The sequence below is a fragment of the Vulpes lagopus genome, chromosome 4 (genome assembly GCF_018345385.1).
Source record: "Vulpes lagopus strain Blue_001 chromosome 4, ASM1834538v1, whole genome shotgun sequence".
NCBI lineage: Eukaryota > Metazoa > Chordata > Mammalia > Carnivora > Canidae > Vulpes > Vulpes lagopus.
This window is the reverse complement of record NC_054827.1, coordinates 108348584-108375491: the sequence shown is the minus strand read 5'-3', so window position 1 is coordinate 108375491 and position 26908 is coordinate 108348584. Positions and strand designations below refer to the sequence as shown.

Sequence of the window (26908 nt, the reverse complement as noted above, 5' to 3'; positions counted from 1 at the left end):
GTGAAACAGTGTCCTGGTAGGACACTAAAAGGACACGCTGCCTTCCATCTTTCCTGCTTTGATTCTTGGAGGATTTAATTTCTAAATCTTGCAGCTGCCCACAAGATGCTCATTTTACCATTTCACAGGGGGAGGTACCAGGATCAATGAAGGTTCTCTGTGGTCTTACTACTTAAGTAGATGATGGTCCCTGGAAGTGAGCATGGTAGATCTGGCTCTCAGGCTTGCTGTGTCCCCCAACATCAACCTGTCTCATTGAATCATGAGAAACATGGGGATAGAGGTTTGAGTTGCTGTTTGGAGAAAAGCACCCAAGAAACAGTTGAATGCATATTCACAGAGCCCAGAGGTATTTGAAGAGGCCCCGCCCAGTGCCGTATTCTCTCTGCCTTGAGTCCTGAAATTGTCACGAAATAGGTGGGTGTACCTGTGAGCAGGGCAATGTGAATGCAGATAGCTCTTACCCAGATTTCATTTCATTTCATTTCATTTCATTTCATTTCATTTCATTTCATTTCATTTCATTTCATTTCATTTTTTCTTCATGAAAGACAGAAAGGGAGAGGCAGAGACATAGGTAGAGGGAGAAGCAGGCTCTGTGGGGAGCCTGATGTGGGACTCAGTCCGGGAATCCCTGGACCACACCCTGAGCCAAAGGCAGATGCTCAGTCGCTGAGCCACCTCCATTCAGGATTTAGAGGAATTTTCCAGCTTGGACCTTGTTTCCTGGGCTGCATCCCTCTGACAGAAGTAGGAAGTCAGAACAGCTTATACCACAGTTGGGGAGCTCTTTCTTGGGTCATGCCTGATGCTGGCTGTGCCACCGAGCAAGCCCCCTGGTTAGCCCGAGACTGTTGTCACCCTTAAGAAATGTGGAGGATCTCCCCAGTCTTTTCCCACTCTGCCTTTGTAAACAGCCATTTAACAGGGACTAGATTCCAATTCTGACTCCTCCTTCCTTCACCAGCCATGTGATCATGGCAAGTTTCTTAAATCCCTTTTGTCTCGGTTTCCTCATGTGTAAGATGAGGATTATAATAGTATCTTTAACATGGCTAATAGGAAAATGAGATGAACTTGTATATGTACAGCTTGCAGAACAATACCTGGGGATACATAGTAAGCACTGTGATAATATTTTCTGCTATTTTTGTTACTGTTTTTGTTATTGTTACTATTATCATTATGTATGGTGTCTGGCTAATAATAGGTGCTCAGTAAGTGCAGTTCAAGGCATAAAGGAGTCACAAAATAAATCAGATTCAGATGAAGTTCTAGAATGGTGCTCTCCAATGGAAATGAGCTCTGATGATGGAAATGAGCTGTACCAGTGCTGTCCAGTGGGGTAGCATAGGGGAGGAAAAATAAGTTTTCCTAGACCTTTTAGGTTCTTTTTTTTTTTTTTAAGATTTTATTTATTCATGAGAGAGAGAGAGAAAGGCGGAGACTCAGGCAGAGGGAGAAGGAGGCTCCATGCAGGGAGCCTGATGTGGGACTCAGTCACAGGACTCTAGGATCACGCCCTGGGCCGAAGGCAGGCACTAAACCACTGAGCCACCCAGGGATCCCAACCTTTTAGGTTCTTGACAGAGACATCTCCTATAATAGAAGAGAGCTTAACAGGAGATAAATACATTTAATTTTATATGTATGGGGCCTTAAAGATATGAGACCCAAAAAAAGTGACTGAAGCAGACAGCCTTTACACCTTATTGACAAGGAAACAATAAATTTGTGAAGAATTGACATGACAAAGAAGTTTGAGCTTGGGTGGTAGACTAACAAGGAAGCAACAAGGTTTGTTTACATAGTCTTCTGGGCTCCAGATTCCCTATCCCTGGTGATAAGGATTTCTCCTTTCCTCCTGGTACAGGGAAAATGCCTTTCACATGGGAGATTTATTTCTGGTTTTTAGGGAGACAAAGGGTGGCCAGAGTATACTTATATTAGCTCTTTCTTGTATAACTGTAATTCAAAGTATCAGATTGGCACATTTTAGGATGGCCTGCCCTGAACTCCCATCAGTTGCCATTAGCTGCCTGTGGGCTAAGGAGCACTTGACATGTGGGTAGTGCAATCAGGGAAATGTGTTTTAAATTTTGTGCAATCTTAATTTAAACTTACAGCCACCTGTGCCTAGTGGCTACCATGTTGGACAACACAGTTCTCTAACACGAGTGTTCAGAGGTTGTGATTTGGTTGGTCTGGTATTGGCATTTTTACAAACGTTCATGGGTAGTTAACATGCAGCCAGAATTGAGAACCACAGGGCTGGAACTTTTAGGCCAGCACTTTCTCATCCCATCCATCCATCCACCCACCCACCCACCCACCCACCCAACTACCCACCCATCCACCCATCTATCATCCATCCATCCATCCATCTGCCCATCCATCCAGTGAGTAAATATTAAGGTCCTGCTGTATGCCAGTTACTCTTTTTGGTACTAGCAGTCAGCAAAGACAGAGATCCTGGCTCTCAAAGAACTTGCCTGCTGCTGAGGGAGTAGATAATGTGAAAGCACACAATAAGCAATAGGGACAAAGGGCGTTGCAGTGGTGGCTGGGTTGGAAGGGATGGTGGTGTGTGTTTAAGGAAAGCCTCCCTCAGGGACACCTGACTTAGAACCTGTTGGTGGGGAAACAGCCTTGTCATGACCTGGGATAAGAGTGTTCCTGACAGAGGGAGCAGCCAATGGTCTTGAAGTTGGCACTGTGCTTGGCCTGTTTACAAATCAGGAAGAAGGTTGCATGGTTGGGATGGTGTTCAGGGACTGTGGCAGGAGATGATATTAGGACGGGTGGGTGGGATTCTTCAATATTCTGTGGGCTGGGCTCTGGAGTTGAGGATTTTTATTCTGAGTGCTGTGGGGAGCTGTCGGAAGATACTGAGCGTTGCCCATTGTACTGCATGTTATCTCTTTAACTGCCAGACATGTAGCATATGGGGGATTCGGGGAGAGGATAGTGGTGGCTGGGGTACAGATGGTACAGTGGAGACAGAAGAGTGCACAGATGGGGATCTACCGAGGCAGAGCTGATGGAACTCACTAATGGGTGGTTTGGACATGTGAAGGTTGCAGGGAGAGTGTTGAGGTACCTTCCTTCCCAAATATACCTAGACACCGAGACTGGGTATTTGGAGTTCCCAGTGACTGAATAAACTTGTCTTCCTTCCATCTTAGTTCAGGAGATTGCTTAGAAGCTTTGTGAAACCATGGAGTGTAGGTTAGGGGATTAGAAGGCATGTAGCCTGGGGCAGTGTTTCTCTCACGGCAGCGCACACATCACCGGAGAATATTGCTAAAATGCAGCATCTGACTCCTTTAGGTCTGGGGTCTGAGATTTTGCATTTCTGAAAGGCTCTTGGGTGATGCCAGTGCTATCTATCCTCTTTACCTCCTAAAGGCTTACTCACCTCCTATTATATGTTCCTGCTACACAGAGGCAGAAAACGGTGACCCTCCAGACCCTGTGTGTCTTAGGAACGGGTTGTAGCAAGCCAGGAAGCACTCTCTCAAAGCTGAGCCCATTCTTCTGCATGGACATCTTGGACTTGTGGCTATAAGGGCCCTCCCCAGAGACTCAAGGAATTGTCTTTGTGGACACAGGAGCCCCTGTCCCCTTTGTTCTTTGGGAACAGAGTTCTGCAGCAATTATTTCACAGCCTGTAGCTGGGTACACTCATCTCTTCAGGTCCAATCTCTAGAACTACATTTGAGGGGATGTATTTTACATAAAAAAGAGGCCTTTAAAGCAAAATGACCTGTGGGCAAGAAGGCACGAGACTGCCTGGATTTAAGCGACCCTGTGTTATTAACCCAATGCATTTTACTTGGTGTCTGGGTGGGAGAAATGAAACGTGATTACCAGAGATGTTAACAATGGGATGATGGGTTTTGGCAGAGAGGAGGTGCAACTCCAAAGCGGTGCCTCTAGCTCTGGATCCATTTCTTAATGAAACAGGAAAGGAAGCGTCAAGAAGATTCATATGATGCATTTCCTGGCGGAGCACTACTGTAAGTGAAGACTATCAGCAGGCTGTAGGAGTTAGGGTTTCATTTCAAAACGAGTGTGCTCCCTTGTTTGTAGAAGGGGCTAGCTCAACCATCTTGATCATCCGGGGCCAGCACAGAATGCTTTATTGAGGCAGGACTCCATATGGAAGCTTCTTGTAAATGAAACTAACATTTGATTACTGGGAGAGAATTACTGTGACTTGTTATTTGGTTTCCCAGCCGATGCCATTGATTCACGCACAGTACCACCAGTAGTTCTTAATAACCTGTCCCATTTCATCCTAGATGAGATACTAAAGCTATTTCCTTACCTCCTCGTCTAAACATTGAGGGTTATTGTACCAAGCTCATACTCCAGCTTCCTTCTGTCTAATCTTTTATGTTCCCAAACGCTGTGGCATTTATCAAGTTATTAAATTATCATGTGGTCATTTGCATTTTTATGACGTTCATCTCTTTTAATACATGCAAATCTTCCCTTTAGAGACCACATAGATTTAACTTGGTGGAGTGGGGAATATTGAACTGTCTTGGTCCACCTCCGTGAAGATGACCCAGACCCTCTCTCTCTTGTCTGAGTGGGAAGCCAATCAGTAAAGCCACTCATTCTGTTTGTGGTTTTTACTCCTCCAGAGAAACCTGATTCCTCCAGTTCTTGATGTTTGTTTTCCTCATTTGTTTCTCTTCTCTTTAGGGAATTACAGCTAACTCCAAGGAAAGGCGCTGAATTAGGAGGAAACTGGCACGGTCTAAGAGAGCCTTTAATGAAATGGCCTTTAGTTCATAACATGGTCCTAGAATTAAGGCAGGGGCTTTTTATAGAAATGCTCCCAGCAGAAGCACATGCCCCTCTGTACCCTGTACTCTATAAAGCAGCACATGATTTCCTGAATGAGGATTCAGAGTGATGGCTCTGATCACAAAGCTGAAAAAACTTTATCTGCCAAGCAAGTAAAAGTCATATCCGTGGTGTGGCGATAGTTGCTTCTCCGAGGTGGGACTCCAGGCAGAAATGATACTCAGAGGTATGTCTGTGGAGGACAGACTTCCCTGTGTGAATAAAGGCAAGCCTTATGTAAGATGTTTATCATCAGGACATGCCATGTCTTGTAACAGAATGATAAGAATTGTACTTAGAAAATGTCTCTGGTGACAGCCAGGATCCTGCCAAGAGGTATCACGGGCTTAGGAGCCAGACAGTCCTAGGTTGAAATCTGTCCCTGCTGCCTTCTAGCTGTGTGATCTTAGGAAAGATACATGACTGTTCTGATCTTGAGTCTCCTCCAGAAAATAGAGTAATGCCTTCTTGGCAGCTGGAGAGCAATGAGAACTAACAAATGACATATGGTAAGTTCCTACCATACTCTTTACTGTTGTGTCTACAGATTATTGTCTTTAAGACAAAACAACTGGGGCACGTAGGTGGCTCAGTTGGTTTAGTCTCCGACTCTTGGTTTCAGCTCAGATCATGATCTCAGGGTCATGGGATCAAGTACCACATTGGGCTCTGAGCTCAGCATGGAGTCTGCTTGTGTCTCTCCCTCTGCCTTTCCCCCCTGCAACTCTCTCGCTCTCTCTCAAATAAAATCTTAAATAAAAAAAGGTGGAACAAAACAAAAATATTAAGTTGGGTCTTACAACTAGTCTCTTGTATAAGGATTTGTTTTCATGTTCTTTGTATCAAAATAAGCCAACAAACTTCTCCTAATTTCTCACCATTTTCTTCATCTTGGCCCTTTAGAATGGCCCAGAACATACTGCATTAGGTATCCCTGCTGATGCAAATGCTAGGAATATTATCTCGATAAAGCTGTCTCCCTGGACACCACTGGCTGAGTGGATGGGTTTGCTCCTGTGTGCCAAGCTGAGTCTGCCTCATAGTCTAGGCTCTGACAGCAGTGTGCCAAGGACAGTATTGGAACTAGGTGTCCAAGGCCAGCAATTGCAAGACCATCTCCTCTTGTTTTCTGCTCTGCTGAGGCATCTTGCCACGGGTGACATGTTAACATGAGGAGGTATGTGGGAGCCATATAACTCCAGGGGCAAAGCCAGGTGAAGGTGAGTGAAAGAGGGAGTCTTTATTCTAGACGCATAGCATTTTCTGAGTAGAAATTGAATGAGATGCAGACAGCACATGCTCATGGTTTGTTTCTGGTGTTCTTGGCTTGTGTGAAGGTGTCTCTTTCAACACATCTTATTTTCTAAGCATGAAGTCAAAAGGAGATAATGTGACCCAGTTAATATGATAGGGCTGCAGCCTTCTCAAGGGATGCATCCGTTCCTATCCATCACACACTGGGCTGGCTCCTTGCTCAAAAACAGAACCATGATCCCTGGTTGCCAGTGCACATAGCAACACTGCTCTCAGTGCTCTGGTCCTGAGTTGGGCAGTAGCCACTTTCTTAGCAAGCTGAAGAATCCACTGTCTTACATATCCAACTGGAGAGGCAAATTCCTCTGTTCTATAAGCTGGAGATTGTAGTCCTTGCAGACAATGCATTTTCTTTTCCATTTGATAGTATTTCTAATATCAGCTTAGACCTGCTTCTCTATGTAGTTTCCCCAGCTTAGACCTGCTTCTCTATGTAGTTTCCCCAAACTGTGTCTCTCTTCTTTCTTAGCTTTTATTAGATCTAAAAGATCTCATTTCTGTAATAGTTCTCCTTGGCAGGCGTGATTCTATTCTTCTCTGGCCTCCAGAGTCATTTGGGTCCTTTCTAGAGGGGCAGAGAAGGCTGTACTCACTTCTTCATTTCCAGTTGATCTGGAAAAATCCAGCGAAAGGAGTTTAACATTTTAGATACACAAGATACTAGCATTATATTCAGTGGGCTGGGGTCAGCTTCCCCTTACCTTCACCATGAGATTCCAGAGTATGCCTTCTTGATGGAAGTGAAATCACCCCTAGTGGAGGGAAAATTGCTTCTTATGGGTAGGGAGAGGTACACAAACTTACTTTTTATGTATTAAGTATAGATTTACATCCAATTTATAAACATATACAGTGTGTCTAGGTTGTTAAAATTTCCTGTGGGCCAATTAGGGAGAAATGTCTTCAAAGGCTCTTTGAGGGTGATCATGAAAAAAAGGTTTGAAAAACACCGCTATAGAATTTTACTCTTGATGCTTCATATTACTTATTCACACACACACACAAAAAAATTCCTAAAAGGAAACTCCTTGCTCTCTACTTGGGGTGAAGATATCACCAGGTGTACTTCTGGAAGGAGAGTAAGCTGCTGTGTTTCTGACTAAAGAGCTGTTCAGAACTCTTTGGGGCAACCCATCCAAGAGTTTTAAATAGCATCAGAGTCTCCCAGAAAGATTTCCAAAGAGCAGCCTGGACCCTGCCCCCGTTGTACCCCAGAATATTCTGGAGCTCTAGACATCTTTGGGTGATTCCTAAGTAGCCAGCCTGACATGAAATCCTCAACAAATGATCTAGAACAAGGAGAGCAAGTGGGTGAGATTAGAATCTAACCCAGAGCCAGAAAGTGAGACTGTCCTATGGGTCTTACTCTTCCTACCTCTCTTCACCACACCCCACCTCCTCTGTGCTTTAGCAAATCAGACTGTGCCTGGTTCACCAAACACACTTCAGCCTTTCCCACCTCCATGCATTTGCTTATTAGATTCTCTCTGCATTCGGATTCCCTTTTTTCCTCTTAACCTATCCACATTCTACTTGTTCTACAAGACCTAGCTTCTGTGATTCCTCCTGTGGGAAGCCTTTCCTGAACCTACCCAGTGTTCTTACTGCACTTATACATTCTGCCTTACGTTTTAACTATTTGCACTTGTTGTCTTTTCTCCTCCCATTTTCTTGAGGCATAACTTGTATACCATAAAACTCATCCATTCTAAGTATACAATGAAATGATTTTTTAGTTAGGCTATAAAATAATGCAGCCGTCATCAGAGTCCATTTTTAAGGCATCTCCATCACTCCAAAAAGTTTACTCATGCCTATTTGCAGTCAGAACCTGCCCCATCCCAGCCCGAGACAACCTACTTTTTCTTTGCCTTTCCAGGACATTTCATAGACATGGAATAATACAATAAACAGTCTTTTACCTATAGCTTCCTTCAACTAGCATGATCTTTTTGAGGTTAATTTGTGCTATAGTGTGTATTGGTAGTTTCTCCATTTTATTGCTAAATACTCTTTTTTTTTAATTTATTTTTTTTTAATTTTTATTTATTTATGATAGTCACAGAGAGAGAGAGAGAGGCAGAGACACAGGCAGAGGGAGAAGCAGGCTCCATGCACCAGGAGCCCGATGTGGGATTCGATCCCGGGTCTCCAGGATCGCGCCCTGGGCCAAAGGCAGGCGCCAAACCGCTGCGCCACCCAGGGATCCCGCTAAATACTCTTCTTTGTTGGGTTTTAGTAGATATTGCATTAACTGGGTGAGATTAGTGTTTGATTTATGGCTATATCGTGTTGTGTTTACCTAGTCCATTGATGGACATGTGAATTGTTTCCCGTATTATGAATACTGCTGTCATGGTCTTTCTGAGACAATATATTTTCAATTCTCTTGGGTAGATTAGGGGTAGAATTCTTGGATCATGTAAATTCATATATAACTCTTTATTTTTTTTGTAGATAGGGAGAGAGTAGGGGGGGAGTGGCAGAGGGATAGAGAGAGAATCTTAAGCAGACTCCTTGCCCAGTGCAGGGCGTGATGTGGGTTCAGTCTCACAACCCTGCAATCATGATCTGGGCCAAAATCAAGAGTTAGACGCTTAACCAACTAACCCACCCAGCCGCATGTATAAGTTCTAAAGAAACTGCCCGATTGTTTTCCAAAGAGGCTGTGACCACTTTACTTTTTGCATTCCTGCTGGCAATGTATGAGGCTTCCAGTTCTTCCATATGCACTTGAATCCTCAGTATTGTTTCTGTTTTGTTATTATGCCCATTCTATGAGTGGGGCGTGACACCTTGTGATTTCTGTTTGCTTTTCCCTACAGACTAATGGTGCTGAGCATCTTTTCTTTTCTTTCTTTTTTTTTTTTTTGCATCTTTTCAAATGCTTATTAGACATTCCTATGTTGTCTTTGGTGAAATTGTCTATTAAGATTACTTGCCTACTCTTAAAATTGGGTTCTTTGTCATTTTATTATTGTAAAGTTAATAGGAAGTGGTGCTAAAATCATCTTTAACCTTACTGATTTTCTGACTAGTTGTTTAATCCATTATTGAGAGGGATATTAATGGCTCCAGTGGTTATCATTGAATCGTTCATTTCTCCTTTCACTCTGTCAGTTTTGGCTTCATGTGTTTTGGGGTTCTTAGCGTTGCTATCACTGGGTTCACATCTGCCATTTCATAATTTCTGTCTTGTGTCTTTTTTGTTACTATGTTCCTCCTTTATTGCCTCCTTCTGTGTTAAATATTTTCTTGAGTTTCATTTTAATTCCTTCTCTCCCTGTGTTTTGAATTACTTTCTTAGTGATTGCTTCTACTATATACATGTTATCAAAGTCTGTTTCAGATCATTGCCAACTTAATTCCTGTAAAATATGAAACCTTTAATATAGATCCATTACTTTCCCTTGTTTGTGTTATCATATACATTATATCTATATCTGTTACAATTTTTTAAAAAAGATTTTATTTATTTATTTATTTATGAGAGAGAGAGAGAGAGAGAGAGAGAGAGAGGCCCTGGGCTGAAGGTGGTGCTAAACTGCTGAGCCACCCAGGCTGCCCTATCTATTATGATTTTTAACAATGCAGTGTTACTGCTTTAGGTAATCCTCTGCCTTTTAATGAAGATAGGAGAAAAATATATTTATACAGCCTTTTAAAAAATTATTTATTCATGAGAGACACAGAGTCAGAGACATAGGACAGGGGGAGAAGCAGGCTCCTTAGGGGGATATGGGACTTGATCCTGGGACTCCAGGGGTCATGACCTGAGCCAAAGGCAGATGCTCAGCTATTAAGCCACCCAGGCACCCCTATATGGCATTTTGTATTTGCTCCCATATCAAACTTTCCTGGGGCTCTTTATTGTATTTCCTAGTATGTATTTGTATTTATATTTGAGTTATTATATGGTATTATGTTCTTTCCACATGAAGGAATTCCTTTAGTATTACATGCAAGGAAAATCTGCTAGTCATCACTAGTTTTCTCCCAGTTTTTGTTTCTCTAGGAATATCTTTATTGCCTTCATTTTCAAATGATAGTTTTGCTGGATATAGAATTCTTAGTAGATAGTTTTTTCTTTCAGTTCTTTAAATAGACAATTCTACTGCTTTCTGACTTATGTTGTTTCTTATGAAAAGTCAGCTGTTAATTTTATTGAGAATCTCTTATTTTTGTTTCTTAAATCTGATATTGAGCCCCTCTAGTGAATTTTTCATTTCAGTTACTATACTTTTCAAGTCTAAAATTTCCATTTGGTGAGAGAGAGAGAGAGAGAGAGAGAGAGAGAGAGAGAGAGAGATCTGTCCTTATTCAGATAGTCTGTTTGTTAGATTATTAATATCATATTGGTATTTAATTTTTTTTAAAACTGGGTTTATTTAGTGTTTTGAACATATTTATAGTAGGTGCTTTGAGTCTGTCTGCTATGTCCAAATTGGGGCCCACTTTCAGATGAGTTTTATTTTATTTTATTAGAAATTTCTTTTATTTAAGTAATCTCTATGTCCAACATGGGTCTTGAACTCATGACCCTGAGATCAGGGGTCACATGATCCTTTGAGCCAGTCAGGTGCTTCCAGATGACTTTTATTGACTGTTCTTTTCCCCTTGAGTAAAGAAGGGCCATGATTCCTGTTTGTTTCTTACATGACTCTTAATTTTTTGTTGAAAATTGGACATTTTAGATAATACACTCTAGCAACACTGGATTTGGTTTTCTGTCCCCCCTCCCCCGCCATCATTGCCCTCCATTCCCATACATGGTTTGTTTTTATTCTGTTTCATTACTTGCCTAAACTAAATCTGTGGTATCTGTCTCTCTTGTGGTGTGTGGCCATTGGTGTGTTGGCATAGTTTTTAAGTTTTTGGTTCTTCTTTTTCTTTGTATGTTGTAAATTCCTGGTTTTTTTTTAAAATTTTTATTTATTTATGATAGTCACACACACACACACACACACACAGAGAGAGGCAGAGACATAGGCAGAGGGAGAAGCAGGCTCCATGCACCGGGAGCCCGATGTGGGATTCGATCCCGGGTCTCCAGGATCACGCCCTGGGCCAAAGGCAGGCGCTAAACCACTGTGCAGCCCAGGGATCCCGTAAATTCCTGTTTTTATTTTAAAGCCTGGCTTCCTAGGGGTTGCCTCTGTGTCTGCATAGTCAATGATTGGTCAGAGTTTTTGTTCAAATGCCTTAAACACTAAAATTGCATTTAAAATTAAGGTATTTTTTTTAAAAAAGATTATTTATTAGAGAGAGAAAGAGGGAGAGAGAAAGAATGTGAGCAAGGGGAGGGGCAGGGGGAGAGGGAAAGAAAGAATTCTCAAGCAGACTTCCCACTGAGCACAAAACCTGGCCTGGGGCTCAATCTCGCAACCTTCAGATCATGACCTGAGCTGAAATCAAGAGTTGGCCGCTCAACTGACTGAGCTACCCAGGCACCCCTCAAAATCAAAGCAGTTTTTAAGTTTCTCCAGCTTTTCCTTTCTTCTTTAAGTTTCTCCAGCTTTTCCTTTCTTCTGGGTCCTTTTGCATCTCCTTTGTCTATGAACACAGGCTGATAACCCAGAAGGAGTATAAAGTACAGACCCTCTCTGGTTTCTCCTCTGCTTCTTCATAGCCTTTCAATCAACCAGAGATACATGGAGAGCTTATCCGGGGCTCGTATGGCTGATCTTGCTGTTGAATTTCTGTCTAATCTGCCAGTCTGTTGCTTGCCCTAACCAGCACCACAACCCTAGAGGAGCTGATGTTTGCCATTCATTTGCTGTTGAGATGGCTATTTTTCCTGACAGCGCCTTTCAGTGGGGTTTTTTCATGTTCCACTTCGAATCAGGTGGACTTCTTCCAGCGCAAGGCTGTTGGTTTGCGTGGCCAACTCATGTGACAGAACTACTGTGCCAACCCACATGGGAGGGAAAGCACCCAGATTCCTCCTGTTCTTAACCAGAGGTTCAGACTTTCTCATGAACAAATGCTCCTCAATTTGTTGCATGTTTTACTTGATTTCCAGAGTCTTGAAATGGCGGGTTTTGTCTTGTCAGTCAGTCAGTTATCTATCTATCTATCTATCTATCCATCTATCTATCTATCATTTATTTATTTATTTATTTATTTATTTATCTTACAGTTTTGTCTAGTTTTTAAAAAAAATTTTAAAAGATTTTTAAAATTTATTTTATTTATTTTATTTATTTATTTATTTATTTATGATAGTCACAGACAGAGAGAGAGAGAGGCAGAGACACAGGCAGAGGGAGAAGCAGGCTCCATGCACCGGGAGCCCGATGTGGGATTCGATCCCGGGTCTCCAGGATCGCGCCCTGGGCCAAAGGCAGGCGCCAAACCGCTGCGCCACCCAGGGATCCCTAAAATTTATTTTAGAGAGAGAGAGAGAGAGAGAGAGAGAGTGCATGCACGAGGCTGAGGAGGGCCAGAGGGAGAGGGAGAGAAGGAGACTTCCCGCTGAGTGCAGGAGGCTTCTGTGGGGCTCGATCCCACAACCGAGATCATGACCTGAGCTAGAATCAAAAGTCGGTTGCATAACCAACTGAGCCACCCAGGTGCTCCTTGTCCAGTTTTATTATTGTTCTTGAGGAGAGAATTTGCCAAATTTCTCATGCTGCCATTCCAGCCCCATTGTCTCTTCCCATTTCTAGAGAGCAACAATCATGTGGCAGTTAATAAGATGGACTCTGACACCAGTAGGGTAAGGTGTGAATCCTAGCCCTGCCATTTACTACCTGCAGGACCTTGGTTAAGTTACTTAACTTCTGGGCTTCTCTGACATCATCTGTGAAATGGGTATAGTAATAGTTACCTGGGGTGCCAGGCTGGCTCAGTTGGCAGAGCATGTGACTCTTGATCTCAGGGTTCTGAGTTCGAGCCCCACGTTGTATGCAGAGGTTACTTAAAAATGATAAAAATCTTTTTGTTTTAAAAATATTTATTCATGAGACACACACACACACACACACACACACACACACAGAGGCAGAGACACAGGCAGAGGGAGAAGCAGGCTCCATGCAGGGAGCCCCATGTGGGACTCGATCTCAGGTCTCCAGGATCATGCCCTTAGCCGAAGGCAGACACTCAACCGCTAAGCCACCCAGGCATCCCAAAAGAAATAAAAGCTTAAAATAAAGAAAATAGTACCTACGTAATGGGGTTGTTATATGAATGATCTGGATTTTAATATACATAGTGCGATAGGAGCAGTGTTTGGCCCACTGTAAATGCTATAAAATGTCAGTTGACTAGTTCACTGAGGGAGGGACTCTATCTTATTTATGATCTCAGCTCCCATATCCTTGGCCTGGTACTTTGCACCAGCTCTTCAGACCCTCGGATCATCTTTACTAAGTGATGCCTGACATTCAGGGGAAATGAGGGCAGTGCTCGGAGTAACTCCAGGTAAAGGACGAGAGACTGCAGGGGACCCAAGGAACAGATGGCTTTGTGTCTCGTTGAGGCCAAATGTTGGCCATTCTTTGTCTTGGGCTCATATGTTTTTCCTCTCAGCCCCAGGAACTGCCTAAAATGCCTGGTGCTGCTCCCATACCATATTGAGTTTGAGCCGGGTCTGCCCACTTGTGTTTGTTTCCAAGAACTTAATTAGCACAATTGCCACCATTTCCAAAGTTCCCTTGCATCAGGCACCTCCAGGAATGGATCGAACAGCTTGGCTGTGATGCTTATTTGGGCTCTTGCGCAAAGAAAAGGGCCACTGGGGAGCCGTGGGAGGGCAGGGAACTTTGAGCGTGTGTCTCCTGCTCACCCATAGGGAGCCATCGTGCCAGTGGGAAATCGGGGCTCCTTCCTCCAGTGCATGTAATTGGGGAGAACAGAGTACCGGCTGGATTCAGTGCTCACTCACCACTTTGGCGGGACACCGTTGTGCAAGAAAGGGTTTGTCTCGCACTGCTGTATGTGGTGACCTGGCTCTCCGCTGTGTGTCCCACTCTGTGCTCCGGAGCAGGGCTGCAGACATAAGGCAGTCCTTGCTCCCAAGGAGGGACTTCATGAGGGACACATGGAAGTCTGTATCATGTGCTGTGGTTGTAAGGGAGAAGGTGAAGGCAGGGAGGATTTATGGAGTAGGTGTCTCTGAACTGCTGGATAAATAGGGATTTCTGAAGTGAGTGGAGTGGGCTGAGTGGTATTTTGGCCCTTTTGAAAGCTGAGGGATGAGACAGATTCAGGCCAGTGTAGGAAAGATGCAGCTAGGGATTGCTGTAAGTGGGGAGGCCGGGAGGCAGAGTGTGGCCAGATGTCTGGGTCGCCTACCCTGATGCAAGGAGCTTGGGCTGTTCTGGTTGGCAGTGGGCATCACTGGAGGGTTTTAAAAGGAAAATTAATTGGGGATGGATTGAATGAGGTGAGACAGGAAAGAGAACAGTGGCCAGTGAGGATGCACTGGAGAAATTTCAGAGAAGAGGGACTGGGGAACAGAACTGAGCTGGGCAGGGTGGGGAGCCAGGGGTGACTGTCCAGTTTCTGGGGCCTGGAACTATGCAGATGTCAGGGAAATACAGATGTTCATGAAGTGGGTGTTTCAGAAGGGCTGGGCTTGCTGCACCCAGGGCAGGGATGGTGGAGGGGGTGGAGAGTGGAATGGTCTGTTGGGACCCGTGGAGGCTGGGTGCTGTGGCTATCCTGGGGAGAGGGGTCTGGAGCACAGAGGTGCAGTATGGCTGCAGGGAGAGATTGGGTGCCATTATCATGCTGGAGATAGACAAGGGAATGTGGGGAATCTGCCCAGAAGGGTTGTACAGTGATTCAGAAACCGTCGGATGTGATCTTGGAGAACTCTGACCATCTCGAACAGAGATGAGGAAGAGGAGGAGGAGGGGGAGCATGTTCCAGGGCAGGTGGAGGGGCACTGGAGGAAAGTGGAGGACAGCCAGTTGTTCCTGACAGCTGTGTGAGAAATCAGAGAAACCCCATGTGAGAAGGGCAGGGAACATAGCGATCACATTTAGGAAGTAGGAGCTCAGTGGGGACCTGGACCAAGTGCAGCTTCCCATGGCCGTGGTGCAGTAGTGAAGCCTGATTGCTGGGGGTTGACTTGAGCTTTGAAAACTGGGAAGTCTACCCAGCAAATGTGGACTTTCCTTACACCTCTTGATGGAAGGGAAGATGAATGGCAGTGACAGGAATGTAGATTGATGCAGTTACTGTGGACAACAAGATGGAGGTTCCTCAAAAAATTAAAAATAGGACTACCAGATGGTCCAGTGATTCCACTGGTGGTATGTCCCCCCCAAAGTGAAAACAATAACTCAAAAAGGCCGAGTGGGAGGCAGGGATGCTCCTTCCCTAGGTGGAGCAAAGCTGGGCATCTTGCAGGCGTTCCCTCCCGAATGCTTCCTGCCAGCAGGATCCCACTTCTGGCTTGGCCAGGATGAGTCGGTATTGTCACATCCTGCACTAATGATAACCTTTCCATGACTTTGTTCAGTTACAGCTTTGGTACCTTGGTACCTAGTTTGTTTGGTATATGTTGGCACAGCATTTTTAGCATCTTGAACAAGGTAATATGCATCCAACATGTTGTAGATTGTTTTATTCACAGTAGAGTGAGACCAAGTAGTGATAGGTCTACTTTTATTTTAACAATGCGGGGAAAGGGGGGATGTGTGGAACTAGACTGGGAATCAGGAGACATCCCTGTCACGTACAGGTGTATGATCCTGGGCAAGTTACTTCATTCTTCTGGTTCCTCCCACTAAGATGTGGGGAATGGACTGGATCATACTCATTGTCCATTTTAGCCTTAATACCCATTGTTCCTTCGTCCATCACCACGTGTCTTAGGCGAAGCTGAGGGTGTTTGTGCCTGGGAGGTACTTGGAAGGATGAACAGGAGAATCAGTAGGGAGCTGGTGTGAGCAGGTTGAGGGAGATCAACTCTTCACTGCGTGTGACTGTTTCCTTTAACTGCTCTGACGCCAAAGTTTTGATTTTCTTACTCTTTTAGAAGCTTTTTAGCACCGCACATGAACAGGCATTGTTTTGTTCTGATCTGTGTTTATCTTACACCTGGACGCTCAGGCTTGGGTGACTGTATTATTTTCTTATCAGCTTATTTGTGGGGTTCATTTCTTTGAGAGGATATAATTAAGTGGAAGCAGATTATCTTGGTATTTAGGACTTAGGTATTAGGACTTAAACCTGTCTGGTGGCTTGCTCTTGAGGAATTTATACGTAATGATTTTGTACCCTGTTCTGGCAGAAACAGTTTGTATGTAGCATACTCCTGCGGAATGGCAAGTAGAATTTGAAAATCAGGAAGGAAACAAGATGCTTGTGTGCAGCCCTGGCATGCCACTCCATTTCTCTAGCATGGCTGCAGGTTTGAGTCTGAGATTCCTGGTAAGCAATGCAAAAACGGAGATGCAGCTGTAATCAAATTGTGTAATAGCCTTTGGTTGGAGGTAGTGAGGCTGGGAGAAGCCAAAAAATTAGTTCCTAGGAGAAGTAGACCTTTTTGTAGTATTTAATTAAGCACATTTCTCCTATCCGCCTTAACCCAATGTTTCTGAAGGTATATATATATTTTTTTTTCAAGGGATGTTCAGTATTTTTAAAAAATGGATAGCAAAGTTTCAATAAATGCTGCATACTATATATTGATTGATGATTAACAATGAATGGTACCATTTGGAAAATCTTTCCTAAGTCTAGTAGTAAGGAAACCTGTGCATCTTTGTTTAACCCAGGGTTTTCAAAATTATATATGACTTCAAAGCTCTTTTCCTCCCTGCATAGCTTTTAACAATAACTAAGCTTTTTATAAAAATTTAGAGATACAGAGAGAGAGCATGAGGGAGGACAAAGGTGGGGAGAGAGAGAGAGAGAGAATCTCAAACAGGCTCCACTTGGGCGAAGAGCCTGATGCAGGGCTCCATCTCACGACCTTGAGATCATGACCTGAGCTGAAACCAAGAGTTTGACGCTCAACCAGGAGGCACCCAGGTGCCCCTTTTTTTCTTGCTTTTTATAGCAAGTTTGGCTACCAGTTGCATGAGGCTGCCTCTGGCTATTTAATAGAACCACGTGGATGGGTAAAACCTCACTGATGCAGGGAGTGGGGTGCCCCATCCCTCTGGTGTGGGGCCAGTGACTGGGCATCAGTCCTGGCTTCTCCCTCTGCTCACTAGCTGTGTGGCTGTCAGCAGGATAGTCATTTTCTCCAGCACCCAATTCCTTATCTATAAAATTGTGGTATCAGTATCACCTATCTCATGGAGTCGTAGTGTAGAAAAACATGTCAATGTATGTAAAGTGCTTGGTACTCTGTCTCACGTAAGTAATTAATAATAACTGTTGGAGATGACTGTAATGCGTATCACCCCTGTTGAGGAGCCTGCTGTGATATCACACTCCAACCGAGGTACTGGGTACTAACTACACTGTTTCTTTGGGTGCTGACTCTGCTTCAAAACATGTTCACCCTTTGTGATCATTGCTTATTTTCACAGTTGCCATCTCCTTGATTCTGCGACCTGGTTGGGGGGCATCTCCAGCCCCTGGTTTGGACCCTGGTAGGGTCCAGAGTGGAGTTTTTCAACTGAGCTGACAGCGAGTCTGGGTCCTAGGGCATACAGAGAAGTCAAATTATGTTGAAAACCATTCTGCCTGGGGGTGTATTTGCCTGCTTAAGTTGTTGGTGTGTTAGAAACCAATTTCTTAAGACTGCATCTGGTCCTCTAAACATTTTTTGTTGAATGCTGAGGAAATCATTGGACTCCTTTTGTTCTTGAAGTTTCTCTAGTAGAAGAGACCTGGCACTACATAAATTGTGAATTGGAAGAATGACTGAAGTTATAAAAGGTGCTAAAAACAAATGATTAATAATAGCCTGATGCAGACGTTGCTGATAATGACTATAAAGCTTAGTTGTATCTAGCAGAGATGGACAATCTTTGTTTTTCAATGATGGGCCAACTGAGGTACAGAGAAAAATCAGTGATGGAATTTATAAGTAGGAGATTGTTTTAGAAGAGAATCATAAAATGTTACGTATTCTCATAGAATTAATTGAACATAAGATTTTGCTACATATAAGCAATAAAAAGTGTGTTTTTGTTGTACTTTAGGGCCATTTAGGGAAGAAAGTTAGCAGAAGAAATAAGGGAAAGTAAGAAATGAGATGCAGAGGGGAAAAAATAGCCTGAGAAAGATGTAAATAATTAAATGGAGAAGGATGTAGGGAACTGCAGGACAGAGGCTTAGAGACCAGTGAGGCTTAGGGAGAGACAGGTGGTGACTCTCAGTAATCAGAGGAATTGTCACTGCAGGTACAGAGTCTCTGGGCTCTCAGGACACTGCTGTGCAGAAGGGGAAAGCCACGTTGCATATTCGCAACCCCAGGCATAACTTCCGTGACAGTGATGAACATGGTAAAGAACATTTCTCCTGCATTTGAACCTTGTGGCAAGCTATGAGGTCAGGATTTTCATCTCCGTATTACAGATAGGGGAAGCAAGTCACAAGTGTGTTAAATGCCTTGCATAGGGTGCCACAGGTAATGTTTGGCTTTCTAAATCTCTCGTGTTTTCTACCTGCCCCCTTCACACATTCTGATGACTTTGGTGTGGGCTGACGCCCAGAGTTATGTCTAAATCAGAGATTCTCTATGTAATTCCTACTCTGCTTTTTGAGAAAAATGGTTGGAAGATGACAGCCATTTATTATGCGGTCGTAATATGGGCTAAATCACCCACCAGAAATAAAGTAACACTGACTAAATGTCTCTTTTCCCCAGCTGACCTGTGAGGCAGATGAGCGATCTGTTTGCCAGCAGGCCAATTACAGGAGATGTTGTCTTCTGTTACCTGGTTCTGCAAACCTCACATCTTGGAATTCACAAGTGAATGCCTTGTATGTGGCATTTCCCGGGTGGCCTAAATTACGTGCTCCAAGGAGCTGCTGTCCAGATGAAAAACAAATCACACAAGGTGCCTCATTTACCAGTGCTGTCTGATGTTTCACCAGCGCTACCCTGCTGAAGCCTCACTTCCCACCGGTACTGTTGGGATAGCTGCCTTGGCAGCTTCTCACTCCATGCTTTGCCCCACTGCCTGCATAACATTGCTCCTGCTCAAGAACCTCTTTGGCTCCCCATTGACCTCCAAGTCAAGGGCAGACCCTCAGCCTGGCCTTCAAGGTTGTTTTATTTCTGATTATTCCTCACAGTGTTCTAAGACCAAAAGATCTTCCCTGCCTTATCCCAGGTTGGTCTGAACTGTACCCTCCACCCCCATTGATCTTTGCTTTTGGAACGTTGTGACCCCCACTCATCACCCCCTGTTCATCCTTGTCATATCCCAGAAGCCTGGAAATATTTTCCTTCAGTGCAACCAAACATATGCTCTCACTCCCTTGAACCCTCTACCACTCTGTTCCCCTGTATGGTAGGCTGTGATGTTGTTTGCTGCTTTTTGCTCTCCCCAGATTATACAGTCCCAAGGGGTTGGGATTGTCTCTCAGTTAGAATTACATTTCTTGTACCTGCCATGGAGCAGGCCCTCTGGAAGCGACTTGGAAGTCACGCAGAGCATGTGCACCAGTGATGAGGCCAGCCCTTTTAGTGGTGCACCTACTGTGCACCAGCTGCTGAATCATGATCTCATCATCCTCACTTATGGTGCTGTCCAAGGTCGATTTGAACTGGAGGCTTCCTTGCTCCCATGCTGCACCCAGATGACCACGTTGCACTGTGGTAAACACCCACGCATGCACAACCCTTCTGCTGTGTCCATATAGGGTGTCTCTGCACACACAGACCTCTACCTGCCTGTGTCTTAGAATTACCTGGGAGCTTTGAAAATACCCATGCTGGGACCCAGCTCTCACAAAGTATATCAGAGTCCCCGGGGGGTGGGGAAGGCAGTAGTGTTTTCACCAGCTCCCCAGGTGATTCCATCCAGGTCCCATGCTCCCAAGCCAGAGTAAGAAAGTTCGCAGCCCTGGGAGGGCTCCTCGGAGTTCTCCTGACCTTTGGCTGTCTTCCTAAGAACTTCTCTCTCTCTCTCTCTTTTTTTTTAAAATAATAAACTTATTTTTTATTGGTGTTCAATTTGCCAACATACAGAATAACACTCAGTGCTCATCCTGTCAAGTGCCCCCCTCAGTGCCCGTCACCCATTCACCCCCACCCCCTGCCCTCCTCTCCCCTTCCACTACCCCTAGTTCGTTTCCCAGAGTTAAGAGTCTTCATGAAGAACTTCTCTTCTTAGTGAGTTCCCGACCACCTCCGAGCTTTTGAAGGTGAGGAAGGGCTCATCTGTACGTGGCCATGGTCTCTGGGTCCCTCCTCTCTTGGGATAGACAGCATGGACTGGAGGTCTCCCTTTTGGGCAGGGTCCCCCTTGCTGCAGCTGGCCTGAGTGTGCCTCAGTCATCCTAAGAGGTGAGCCTCCCCAAAGTATAACCCCAGTTTGCCCATGTAAGCACGTCTGTGTGAACTGAAAATGAGGGAGTGCTTTCAACTTGATCTAATTTTAAAAAACAGACTTCTAATCTTGAGCAGGGGCAGGTTTGTTGATGATGGGAAGGCCAGTAGAGCAGTGGTTCTCAAACTGTGGTCCCTGGAGCACCACCATCATCACCTGGGAGCGGGTTAGACTATAGATTCCCAGCTCCACCCCAGACCCGGTGGTACGCTGAGGTTGGGATCTGGCAGGGATCCAGTCCGTGTGGTTTTGGTGTCACCGAGGTTGAGAAGCACTGCCCTAGATTGATGGTGAGTACCCAGGTGGACCCCTGGAGTCTTAGAAAATCTTGGCCTCCTGGGGCTCATCTCAGTGTCTGGAAAGCAAGTGCTCCAGGAGATTCTGAAATGCAAGTTTTTTTTTTTTCTTTTCTTTTTCTTTTCTTTTTTTTTTTTTCCTGAATCCTGCTAGTAGAGACCTGATAAATATTGCATTCTTTTAATAATAACTTCGTATCCACTTGGCACAGGGTAAGGACACTTTTCTTTTCCTCCTGGAGTTACGGCTCCTTCGTCTCTAATTACCAAGACATCTTCCATCCGTTCGTTACCCATTAAGTACAGACAGTCATTCCCTTTAGCACACATCTTTCTCATTGCTGGATTGTTCACTGCCACATAAAAGCCACAAGTGGATTTTATGGCCTCATGCATACTTAATTAGTTCATCTTCTCAAAATTGTGTTTTAAGTGAGTGGAGACATTAGCCTCTGATCTAATTGATCCACAAAACATCTTTTCAGGATGTTTGCAGGGCCCAGCAAACATGATCAGAGGCATCCTTGGGGTTTGTCAGAGACTACAGGTCAAGGAGGTGAGGATCCTACTACTTTTTGTCACCCCTTGTGGGTTGCTCTGCAAAGAACAGGGTTGAGGCAGGACAAGAGCTGCAGGCACATGCCGCTCTAGAAGAGCTGATTATTTTTTGTTTTGCCCACAGCTGTCTCTACCCCCAACATCCTTATCTGTCATCATAAATGTCCACACCTGTGTGATATTTTATGACAGGGCACACCTGCCGGAACAGAGCTGTTGTCATGTTTCAGAGATGCCGCCTAATACGTATGTCATTAAGCCCCATGGCAGGAATGAAAAATGACTTCTGCTCCAACCCTTCCCACCTGCTACCCTCCTACCTCTGTTGTCCTTTACTCCCATCGTGGAGGTCACCAGGCTGCTGGAGAGGACTCTAGAGCACCCAGAGGACCCTGCCTGGATGCGTTCCTGCACCCAGCCTCTTCTGGGCATCTGTCAGGACTCTGCACAAAGGGCCGGATGAAGCCTTCTGGAGCCTCCCAGGCAGATAGACTGTGGTCTTTTGTACACCTTAGCTATTGCAGGGCCTTAGCTGTTACAGGCCTCAGGTAGAGCCCTTGTTCCATTGTGCTTGTTTGTGTTAACAAAGCAAAGGAGTGAATAAAGGAAGCCTTTGTCTTTTCCAATGCAGGCCTTCCAGAAAGAACTTCTTTGGGAGTATTTGAAAGCCATTTTGATGGGACCAGACTGGCTAATAAATTTCTTTTCTTGACAATTGCAAATACTTGGTGCCTGAAAAATGAGCTAGCCACATAACCAGGGCTGACTTGAGTGGTGAGCTGGCCTTGACTTGGTTAGAAAGTGCAGTACAAACAGGAATTAGATTAGAATGTGGGCAACAGAGCGGGTACACAGATGTCCCATCACCAATACCAGTGTTAGGACCCTGTTCTGCTGAGCACACCCACAGGGCCATCGCTGAAGGAAGAGTCCACCTCCTTCAGCATGTGGGTGCCCTGGCATTAGTGCTGTGCTGCTGACCCCAGACTGAGTCCCCTGGGGGCTGCAGCCTCACCCTCGGCCCCACTCCTGACCAGCTGAGTCAGAAACTCGGGGAAGGACCAGGCATCTGAACTCTTAAGAGGTTCTCAAGTGCTTCCAATCTAGGTAGCTTTGAGAACCACTGGGTTGAAAGGGTGTTCCAACAAGTGGGGTTGAAGATGAGGTTGGGAGGAATCACCTGACTACTCTTGTTTTTCATAAGGTACATAGAGACATGCTCCTCCTTACAGGTATAGCTGTGTGTGGGTCAGAGGCTGTTGGATGTACGGGTTTTGACAATGGTGCACATACACGTTTGGAAGAAGGCTAGATCGCATGACTCTGTTCCTCCCATTCCTTAGCACACCGCCCAGTGTCTCCGGAGATAGAATTCTGCTTCTAGCAGCTTCACAAATTCTCTCCACTTCTCTTGCCACTGTGCTGTGCCTTTTGTCTCTCTGTTCTCAGTAATAGTTTGCTGGCATTCTTTTTCTACTCTTCTACCATCCACTTGCCACATGATGGCCACACCTGGCATGTCTTTTGCTTTGATGTTGCTGGATGCCACAGATAAGTGATAGTGGTTAGACAGTCCTAACCAGCATTTACACCTGTATGTTGTTGGCTCCTGGTTCCTGGCACTCGTATCCTCATTTTATAGCTGGGAAAGTGAAAGCATAGGGTGAACTGCCTAAGGTCACAGCATCAGGATGGCCCCAGAGCCCTGGCTCTGTACCCCTCTCCCTGCACTCTCCTGCAAGGTAGGGAAAGGCTGGTCTGTGCTAAGAAACCTTTTGTTATTTCCGATCTTCATGGACGTCCTGCCAGGTTGATGTTACTGTTCCTGTTTCACAAAAATCAAGGCGTGGACAAGTTAAGCAACTTGACCAAAATCCTAGAGCTAATTAAGGGAATGATAGCTGGGATTCAAACTAGGTGTTCCTCTCTCTGTGCTCTGCATTTTTTCCCACCGCACTGCTTGAGAGTATCTAATTTCTTTAGGGTGGCATCTGTGGCTCTTTAGAATCTGTTACCAATCCACCTTTCCAACCACTTTCCATACTATTATTTTTTTATTTTTAAATTTTTAAAAATATTTTTTATTGGAGTTCAATTTGCCAACATATAGCATAATACCCAGTGCTCATCCTGTCAAGTGCCCCCCCTCAGTGCCCATCAGTCACCCCAACCTCCTGTCCACCTCCCTTTCCACCACCCCATGCTTGTTTCCCAGAGTTAGGTGTTTCTCATGTTCTGTCGCCTTCCCTGATATTTCCCGCTCATTTTCTCTCCTTTCCCCTTTATTCCCTTTTATATTCCCCAAATGAATGAGACCATATAATGTTTGTCCTTCTCCGATTGACTTACTTCACTCAGTGTAATACCCTCCAGTTCCATCCACGTCGAAGCAAATGGTGGGTATTTGTTGTTTTAATGGCAGAGTAATATCCCATTGTATATATAGACCACATCTTCCATACCATTATTAAATCATGGTAAAAAAGCCATCCAACTTTTGCTCACACTGTTCCTTTAGCCTGGAATGTTTTTCCCTGCCCACTAGGGCTATCAGATCTCCTAGGACAATAGGGACTCTTGCTGATAATACCCTGCATAGAACCCGCAAACAGCAGGGGGTGGGGGGCATTTGCATTTTCTCTGTAGCTCAAAAGCCCTAAAATAATGCATCTCCTCTTGACCTCCCACCTCGTGTGATGTTGCAGCATGAATGTAATACCCACTTTGTGTTATAGCTGTGCTTGTCTGCCTTTCTGCAAGGTGGCTTCTTGGGGACAGGTATCACCTCTTCCTTTTTGCTGTGTGTGTGTCTAGGGAATTGCCAAGCCATAAGTAGAGGTTTAATATTTGTTAAAACAGATGGAGGGCAGACTAGAATACAGAGGTGGGGAAAGCCTTAAAAACCTTCCATCCAGGGGACCTTGGCAGGTCTGTAGTGCACAGAACAGTTGAGGAGGATGTGTTCATTTGAAGGTCTCCAGGGAAATGTACGTTGGAAATTTCCAGAAGGAAACAGAGCTAATGATTATCCCAATGAGCTAATTTAGCATGTCCATTTTGCCAGCTAGGTTTTTGTTTTATTGTCTTTAGGTATGCTTTGCTAACCTCCCAGTGAAGAGCCCCTGGCCCCCGTGCCCTTGAGGCGTGGACCTTCTAAATAGGGTGTAGTTGGGAGCCTGCGAAAATGGACTTCAGGGCTTGGGCAGGAATCCCGAGCCCTGTATGGTGGTGGCGTGTGGGGAAGGGGAAGTTGTCTCCCAAGTGTAGACAGTATCTTTCAGGATGGAAACAGGTGCCCAGAAACCAACCAACCAACCAACCAACCGTCCTGCCATTGGGAAAGTTAACTCTTTAACCCCCGAGTCAGGGTTGTGGCGCTAAGTATCTTTCGGATTCTTCAGGTTTCCATCCTTTGCACAGGGGGCAGGGGCGGGGCGGCCGGTGCACTGCGAGGCGGGGGGCGGGGGGGCTCCTCCCCGGGGGTGTCCATCAGCCCCGGCCTTGACGTGTGGTTCTGTGTCCGCAGGTGAGCGTCCTGACCACCCTGGAGCGCAGGTTCAACCTGCAGAGCGCCGACGTGGGCGTCATCGCCAGCAGCTTCGAGATCGGGAACCTGGCGCTCATCCTCTTCGTGAGCTACTTCGGGGCGCGCGGGCACCGGCCGCGCCTCATCGGCTGCGGCGGCATCGTCATGGCCCTGGGCGCGCTGCTGTCGGCGCTGCCCGAGTTCCTGACGCACCAGTACAAGTACGAGGCGGGGGAGATCCGCTGGGGCGCCGAGGGCCGCGACGTGTGCGCCGCCAACGGCTCGGGCGGCGACCAGGGCCCCGACCCGGACCTCATCTGCCGCAGCCGCACCGCCACCAACATGATGTACTTGCTGCTCATTGGCGCCCAGGTGCTCCTGGGCATCGGTGCTACGCCCGTGCAGCCCCTGGGCGTCTCCTACATCGACGACCACGTGCGGAGGAAGGACTCCTCGCTCTACATAGGTAGGCGCGCCCCGGCCCCGCGCGCTCCCCGGGCCCCCGCGCGCTCCCCGGCCCCGCGCCCCTGTGCCCCCCGCGGTCCTCAGCCTCGGCTGCACATCTGCCGCGCATGTGGGCTGCCCCAACTTGGAAAAATGCAGGACACCTGAGCTGCACCCCCAGCAAGTCTGGTGTAGTTGGTCTGGGGTGCCGCCTGGGCGGGCGTGGACTGTTTGGTTTTTTGAAAAAATATTCCCCAGGTGATTTCACTGCGCGGTGGAATTTGAGGTCGCCTTTGCTGGAGCGTTAAGAAGCTGTGAATGGGAAGCCACGGTGGTGGTGGTGGTGTGTTGGGAGGGGGGGGGTAAGGTGTGTTTATCTGCCTTTCGTGTGTGTGCGTTAGCCACCAGGCTATACTTGGGCCCTACACGTTGGAAACCCCAGTTTTTGACAATTAGAATGATCTGCTTCTCATCCCTATTAAAGTTCAAAGGGGGAGGGATGATGGTATTTCCCGCATTTGGTATCATTCAAAGTTGGTGACTTCTGGCAACTTTCTGTAATGAGGATATAAGCAGGAGCTAGATATTTAGGAAGGAATAATGCACATGTGAGTTTAAAAAAAATTATTTTGCATCATGGCTTCTGATATTTTGTGCTGGCAAGGTGGAAGCCATTTATGGGTCTAACGTTAAGAAACCTTGAAACGGGAGTCCTTACAACAAATGGGGTCCTCAGTCACAGCTTTGGGGCCCTGGGGCATGGTCATATACAGGGTGAAGGCCTGCTGAACATTTCTATTCCCCGTTCGTGAAGTGTAATTTTGCCTTCTGCAGGCAGTGGTGGTGTTTCAAGCTCTCCCCACTCAGCACTAAGCTTTGACAGAATTACCCCTACCTGTGGAAGCCTTTTGCTTTCCAAAGCACTGTGCCTCGAAGTATTGTTAATTGCCATATAAAGGTTTAGGTTGAAATAGAACTAGAGAGGCACCTGGGTGGCTCAGTACATGAAGCATCTGCCTTCGGCTCAGGTCATGATCTCTGGGTCCTGGGATCGAGCCTTGTGTCAGGCTCCCGGCTCAGTGGGGAACCTGCTGCTCCCTCTGCTCCTCTACCTGCTTGTGCATGCTCTCTCTGTGTCAAGTAAACAAATCTTAAAAAAGAATAAGATAGAATTTGGCATAAAGCTTTGTACCTGTTGAGCTTCCACCATGCTCTGCCCAAGGTTTCTGAGCTAGTAGGGTTTGGCATAGTTACATACCTCCATACCGAGCTGAGGCTTTCTCAGCTATGGAGTAAATGCTTTTGTTAGACAAAATATGTTGCAAATGTGGATTTCTGCTCTCTGAACAGGCTTGGTGAGGAAAGTGGAGAGTGTGTGCCTCTCTGTCCAAGGATAGAGCAGCTGGAGCCTGGTTGTGACTTAGCTTTCATTACGATGTGGA

At 45.6% G+C, this 26908-nt stretch overlaps 1 protein-coding gene across 2 annotated transcripts in view; it reads left to right on the top strand.

The window, feature by feature from the left end:
- SLCO3A1 (solute carrier organic anion transporter family member 3A1) overlaps positions 1–26908 on the top strand; it is a 305050-nt gene that overhangs the window by 37982 nt on the left and 240160 nt on the right. For both annotated transcript variants that reach the window (XM_041751583.1, XM_041751582.1), the window contains exon 2: positions 25023–25488. In XM_041751583.1, coding sequence (XP_041607517.1) covers positions 25023–25488 — 466 coding nt within the window. The remainder of the gene's footprint in view (positions 1–25022; positions 25489–26908) is intronic.